Here is a 7,828-nt window from a genome sequence, read left to right on the forward strand (position 1 = left end):
CGAAAGCATATCGTATCCATACACACATGCTTGTCCTTATATTCAATTATCCCAACTAAAAAATACAGGGCTTCATAGATTAATATAAACATTTAGAAACGTTTTAAATTTGCGAGATATTCTTTTGATGTCTCATAAATATTTTCTGAATTTTTTCAATATTTATAAATCACGTTTCGTAGATTTTTTTAATTATATATGTACTTTCCCTTTCATTGCTTGTCTCAATAAATGAGTATCTTATTCTATCTTTCTCTTACAACATCAACGCTAATTGCAGACTTCCTATAGAACGCAACGAGCCATATGATAGCATACACCACCGACGGATGAATCCAAATAACGCCATTACGCAATCCACTTCCCCATAATTCCGCGACGACGAAGAAGTTGTTGGAGTCGCGATGATGCGAAAGCAGTTCGAGACGCCATTGGTCACAGCATCCGGCTTTCATCCGAAACGTCGGCGTACGGCCAATCCGAGTCTCGTGTTCTCGTCTTTATCGTCACGCCTACGAGAGAGATGCTCGTCTCGTCGCTGTCACGCTGCGATCAACGTCATCCGCGGGCGAGATTCCGCTTTCGTGCCGAGCGGGCGAACAGCAGTCATCCGAAAACACTTAGCGGCGCATCTCACAGCGACTCCGTAAACCGTACGTCGTCGAGAAGCGAGTCTAAATAATTGACCCCTTCGCGGCGGAATCGCGCAAACAATTTACATCCGATTGTGTAAATATCCGCAACCTCGGCGTCGCGTTTATCGGCGTGGCGGCGAAGATCCCGTGCGAGTTCGTTGCTCCGTGAGAGAAAAATGATCAAGTTCTAATCGTTTCGATTTCGATTTTTGCGTTTAGATTAATCGTACGATATAATAATTGTATTGTTTCGTGTGCAACCTTCGTGATATCTCTGTGCGAATCGTTGCAAATCATATAGTGCATTTATTCGTTATATCATTCGGAAACATCGCTCGCTAAGATATGTTCGTCACGGCTGAACTTTGACGATCGCCGATCGTTAAAGAACCAAGACTCGATGGACCAGAGCGTGATTGTGCCGTCGATGCCGCGCGACGCCGGCGTCGAAAGTATGCGATTGATCATGAAGAATGAGTCCGATTCCGGTCTGCGACAGCAGGAGCAAACGGTCGTCGTACACCCGAATTCTACGATGGCCGCACGATCGGCGCTGCTGCCGATGAGCACGAGTAGTCTGACTCAAGAGACGAATCTAGAGCCGTTGATGTGCAATCCGACGAGTAACGAGATACCCAGAAAACCCGGAACTCGTCGCCAAGAGAAGCCGCCGTATTCGTACATCGCGCTGATCGTGATGGCCATCCAGTCGAGCCCAGGTAAGAGGCTGACTCTGTCGGAGATCTACTCGTTTCTGCAGCAGCGTTTTCCGTTCTTCCGTGGCACTTATCAAGGCTGGAAGAACTCGGTGCGTCACAATCTCAGCCTAAACGAGTGCTTCATTAAGTTGCCCAAGGGCCTGGGTAGACCCGGCAAGGGTCACTACTGGACCATCGATCCGTCCACCGAGTACATGTTCGAAGAGGGTAGCTTCCGGCGACGGCCGCGCGGCTTTCGACGCAAGTGTCAAGCCCTGAAGCCTCAGTATCCGCAATATTACTCGGGCGCCGGCCCCGTCGGCGTCCAAACACCTGGTCCGTACGAGAATTTGGCCACCGGTCCCGGCGGTATCGAATACGCCAACGGTTATCAGAATCAGTATCAAAACTATCAGGAATACGCCATGTACGCGCCGAGCGCGGCTGTGCCCGCCGATTGGGCGTACCCGGACGGGCATACGACGTACAAATCGGCGCCACCGATAGCCGAGGTGACCTACAAGACCACCGAGGTCACATACAAGACCGGAAGCGAATCGGCGCCATCGGTTTACAGAAACGGCGAACTAGTGACGTTCAAGAGCGAGCCTGGTTTCGGCGCGAGGAATCAGGATCAGCTGACGGCCTACCGGCCGCCGACTGACGGTTTCCCGACGGTGAAAGATCACCATCAGCAGCATCACGCGAACGACTATAAGGACGAGACAATGATGAGCAACTATTCGAAGTGCTCGACGCCCACCACTCAAGCACCCGGACAGGATTATTATGTCGGTTATGGCCTCGCGGGGGTCAACAATACTACCGGTATCAATATCGCCATGCAATCTATGCAAGAGCAACCTGGTGGTAATAGCAGCCCTATAGCCAATGTTAGCTCGCCGCATAGCGGATGCCAGACCCCCGCGGATCACGGTGAGTAGAAATGCTATTTTTTCTCTCGTCAAAAAAAAAATATTTATATTTTTTTTTAGTTGTTAAATAATTACGTTATCTGCGCAAATTGTAATGAGTTCAAATAATTTCAAGAATTTTTTTTTATGACACATAAAGTGCATATATTATATATTCTTAATTATTAATTTTTCAATAACCCTTTTGTTTAATTTTTCAATATTTCTGTTTAACGAATATTATAAAATATCACGCATTCTAAAAAGTCGTCTATAAAAGTTTACTGATATATATAAATACACAATGAAATGTAATGAGAGTGGAAATTACAGAAATAATAAAACAAAGAGAGAATCTAATACAATCTAGAAATATCAGATGCAAAAGATTTATGTATATGTGATAATTAAATATAATACTGCGCGACGATGTGACTTTAGTTAGAGATAGATTTAGAGCGTTATTGTTAAAAAGTTTAAATTGCGAACTTGATAAAAAAATATACGAGATCACAGAGCACGACAATGGACAAAACGAGATATCGCGCTTACGACCTTTGCGTCTTTCTTTGCGTCGCGAGGACGACGTTGACGGCTCGCGACGTCATTTAGGGGCCATCTGGAAAATTGGAGACAGTTTACGATCTTTCAGGCGCCGTGTCCTGCAACTGCAAAGTGAAACCATGGCGCGACTATTCTTTCAAACCTTCCATCCTTTATAACAATAATAAAAAAAAATTATAGGCACAAGTCCAAGGTTGAACCTCAGAGTACTTATATATCGGCAAAGAAGTAATTTTTCAGAAGGATATAATACTCATTCGATGTAATTCTGATTTTTACTATCCAATTCAAAATTGCCTGTATCATATTTTAAAAGATGTAATATTAATTTATATATAATGACTGTATTTTTGTTTAACAGATATAATATTAATTTAATTTAATTGAACAAAAATATTATGTTAACTTTTAATTTTGTTTTCCTGAATATATAAAAGTAATGCTAAATCAATTTATAATATTATACGGGTACTAGTTATATCTTCAAATATACGACATTATAATAAATCCTAAAAAATAATTTATTTTTACATAATGCATGTTTTTTTAAAACAGAAACATCTATACATATGTATGACAGATAATGTGTTCAGGCAACCTTGATTGACTATAGACTATATGATGGTACAATAAAAAGATTAATATCGTCAGAGAAAATATGGATAGATACAAAGCAACTATGACGATTTAAATCGTCGTAGTTGACAGAAAAAATTAACCGAGATGACATCCCTGTCACACCCTATACAACGCTTTTCGAACTCATAACTTGTACCCTGTAACTTAACACGTGTAACTTGCTGTAAGACGGAGGCGTCAAGGCGCGTTTCCTTTTCTCGCGAGATTAATTTAGCCAGCACTGCGTCTAACAAGGCGATAATAAAATGCTCGTTAACACAATACTTCATGGTAACGATAACGAAACTGTCGATAGTTTTGACGTGAGTAAAAAATATTATACCGAATTTTATCTGCAATATCTTATTTGCAATCTATGCAAATATAGCAGACAGATTATCGTATATAGATACATATATATAGTTTTCTTACATTTAAATAATCTATGTTAATACTTTATTTTGGTATAATATTAGAAATGTGATTCCGAATAATTTGATAATTGGATCTCACTCTACATAAAAATAATTATTATTTATTTTCAAAGTTAAGCGAGAAACGCGTAAAATACAGTTTTTCGCCTCTCAGGCGTAGTCGCGTGCTAACAAGTACCTTGCTCGAATCATTTATCGTACAAATATTTATCAGAGGCATAAACGAGTGATTTAATTCGGCCTTACCCTATAGAGAATGAACCATCGTAATATTTACGGCGCTAACTTTACCGAAAGCATATTGATCCACAAATTGTTCACTTAAACTCTTTATTGCTCGTAATTCTTTTCGATTTAATCTTAAACTTTGATAATTATGTCAAATCTTAATTAAAGCTGTATAATTAAAGAAAGCCTGTATAAGAAATATTATATTTTAATAGAAAAAAAATAGTCACGTTATTTCTCTCAAAATGAATTAAATAAATAATTAATTTTTTTATAATCTTAAAAATTTTAAATATATTTTATATTGATAATTAATTAAATGCTATATTTTAACATTATACGACGTATAATGAATAAAAAGTAAATGTCGAAATATTTCCTAGCATATTTTTAAGTTTCTATTAATATCTCGGTTCGCGAATGGTCTAATTTCGATTAAGGAGGGTAAATCTCTTCCTCCTGTATCTCGATACAACGTGGATCGACAGGAGATAAACGCCGCCACCCACGCTTTCCCCATCGCGGATTTCTTCTTCTTGTTCGTCTTCCGTCAGTCAGTGGAGTGTAAACGAGATCGATCCATGCAGACGCCACGGTAGGCTCGCCTTTTTACTCTTCTTACCCGCCACGCTCTACGTATATTTCTGGAGCGCGATCTCTTTACTCCGAACTATGGCCTGTTGTGTGCCGGTATCCCTATCAGGAGCGGACTTGTGTGCTCCTTGAAAGCCAGCATCTTCGCGTTCGCGCACGCTCGCTCGAAGAAAAAAAAAAAAGAAGAAGGAATGGCGCGAGTACACACACGGTCGAGCACGGAGAGCATTTGGACCTACGAGAGGGATTTTGATTGACAGGAGCGCCATCGGACCACCCACGAAGTCGTTCCAAGACATCGCAGTACTACTCGCAACATCGCGCTTCCGAATCGAGAAAACTGGTTGATCTTCGAATCGAAACGATGTGCAATGTAATTTTAAAGCTTCACGTAGCGCCGGAGAATTTTGCGAGTTAAAATAACGGAGATATCACGAAAAGATTAGCAATATTCGACATATGATGTGAATATATGAAACAATGGCCTTACCAAAAGTTTTGAAAAAAGATGAGCAAATCCGTAATTCGCTTATGAATATAAGAAGCGAAAATTAATACGAAGATGCAAGAGAGAAAGAAAAAAAAAAAAAAACACAAAATCGAGACACGAGTGAAGTGGCCGCTTGAGAAGAAGCTACTTGAGAACTGCCGGAGCTTTAGATTTATGGAGCCTAACCCAAGTACCAATTTTTATCGTGAGATCTTTCGTTCCTTTCCACTGCGTGCCGTCTTAAATAATAAAATTGGAATGAAATCTCATCCGCGCGCATATAAAATGTTTAAAAATCGGAATTAAATATTTTCATCTCTTGTTAAAAAGATAGAGACTGTGAGATATTTCTGCTTATTTTTATAAAATATTGTTATATCAAAAATTGTGCAAAACTATGAGAGAATAATAATTAATCATATTTTCACCAAGAGAAAATTTAAGAAATTTTTTTAGATACTTTGCAAAATACTCTTGTGAAAAATACATAATTTTGAAATAATTAATAATTTGTGAAATTTTTTTATTTCAGGAATAAAAATGCAGTGCAGTTCTAGCTCGAGTTCAAATAGTTCTGGCGGTGGCATCATTGATCGTAAGCCATCCTACTTCGCGCATCCCGGAGGATCGGTAGCTTTGAGCTCCTTGAGCTCGCTGGGTTCGTTAAATTTAAGCAACATCGGTGGTCTAAGTATATCCAACATATCTGGTGCAGTTTCGTCGAATATCCATCACGCGTCGACATCACCGCCTGCGACAATGTACTACGATCAGATCAAGTACAGCATGTGAAGACGTTTCCCTGAAACAAATGATATAACTTTGTTAGATTATTTTGTATAGAAAGTTCCGTATTTTAAACGCTGTAAATGTTTTTAAACTGCTTCGTACCTTTACGGCAAACAAAATTATTAGCAAATCTTAAATTATATCTGTTATTTGCATTCCGATATTATCTGGAAACTTACACAGAATTATATATTAAATTTGCAAAAAGACAGTTTTGTTAAATAACGTGGGTGAATGAACGAGGCTACACAATACTCGAACCACTCTTCGAGTATGTTTTTATCATTTCTTGAAAAAACATATTATAATATATATATATTCATATCGATATATGAAAATGTAATTTCGGTATAAGCTACAATTACAAAAATTTTATAATTGATTTGCTTTATTTAGAATTTGAAAATATTGACTTGTATACAGTTCTAAAAGTGAATTATTCAAGATCTCGTTGTATTTCAATGAATTTCAATACTTCAATAATTCATAAATTAGTAACAAAAAGGGGAAAGAATTCTTGATTTGCAGTTGCGGGCGTGAATATAAGTGATGTAAGTAAAAATGTAAAATATAGTTACGTAAAAAATGATTACACGACCGATCGTGGCTCAAGAATGCGTACAGCGGTGCGCATCGAGAGATACGTCCGCTTTAAAAAAACGTTGATGCATCTCGACCATATCCTATTTATATTTATGATCCATTAATCGATGTAATTAATTTAAATCTAGCGGAGAAATAAAGTCTGTAGAATTAAATAACGTTTGCTAAGAAAATTCCTGTTGATTTCTTTGTCGCGCACGATTTTCTATCCCAATAATTTATATCTCTATACTTGCATTGTTAAATTATGTAACTCTTAATAGAGCATGAAGCTTTAATAAAAGATTTCTGTTAAATTTCACATCCGAGATATTAATATCGTTTTGCCATGATGCCGGATGATGCAATGATCCATACCGGATGATACAATTAAACAGTAGCCCTATACTATTTACGTCACAACGGTTTTGCGGTAGCGATAACAGTTTTGTTGATACCGCGAAAGATTTCTTTCAGATTTACTTCCCCCCGACTGACAAATTCCCCAACCGGTCATCAGACAGTTCGGAGACGTAACGTCATCGTATAATGGATAAACTCGATGACGCAGTCTTTAAGGCTTTACATGAGCTTCTTTATTCTTTTCATAATAAAATTTTTTTCATAATTTTTATAATTTTCATAATTCAAAAAAGAATTTTAAACTATATTGGAATAACGAATAAAGTTTCTATTGGTATTCTAAAATTGAAATTAAATATTGCGAATGATATAAAGATATTTATGTTACAAAATAAATTTCGAGTTTGTCGTGTAAAAGCTACAAAAATTTATGTATCAAATTCACATATACTCGGATTCAAAAGATAATATGATGTTGAAATATATTTTTGTAAACGGACAGGGGGATGCGACAGAGTCAGCAACATGCTGCTGTTAGAAACACTGCACGCCACACGTTGTTGGGAAGGGCATGCTTGCCCGCCATAAAAGTGACGGCGGCGAAAGGCTTCTTTTTCGCCTTTTTTACTTGACGATTCTTATTTGAACAACATCATAGAGACAGGTCTGTGTCTTGTTGCGTCACGTATTCAAATACATACCGGCTTTGTCATTCTTTAGAAAAATCGCGTTTGCGACATAAAGCACAGGGATACGCTTCCCCTTCTCGCGGAAACGCGACTCGACAATCGATCCTGTCAGCTCCCGAAATAGTGCTGACATTCCGCTGATCTTAGAACGTTATCGCACGGTTGGAGGAAACGGGTCGAAAGAAGGATTCTTATGAGATAAATTTTCTGATAGAGCTAGATTGGAACAT

The 7,828-nt window shown here is 38.3% G+C and overlaps 1 protein-coding gene across 1 annotated transcript; it reads left to right on the forward strand.

The window, feature by feature from the left end:
• The first annotated feature begins 619 nt into the window (after positions 1-619).
• Positions 620-6,361, forward strand: LOC138932396 (forkhead box protein C1). The gene is made up of 2 exons (XM_070294189.1): positions 620-2,269; positions 5,708-6,361. The coding sequence occupies exons 1-2, from the start codon at positions 1,036-1,038 to the stop codon at positions 5,965-5,967; spliced, it is 1,494 nt and encodes a 497-aa protein (XP_070150290.1). The 5' UTR covers positions 620-1,035; the 3' UTR covers positions 5,968-6,361.
• Positions 6,362-7,828: the final 1,467 nt, after the last annotated feature.

Source organism: Polyergus mexicanus, unplaced genomic scaffold, assembly GCF_030449975.1.
Source record: "Polyergus mexicanus isolate NDT 795.1 unplaced genomic scaffold, iyPolMexi1.0 SCAF_4, whole genome shotgun sequence".
NCBI classification, from domain to species: Eukaryota; Metazoa; Arthropoda; class Insecta; order Hymenoptera; family Formicidae; genus Polyergus; species Polyergus mexicanus.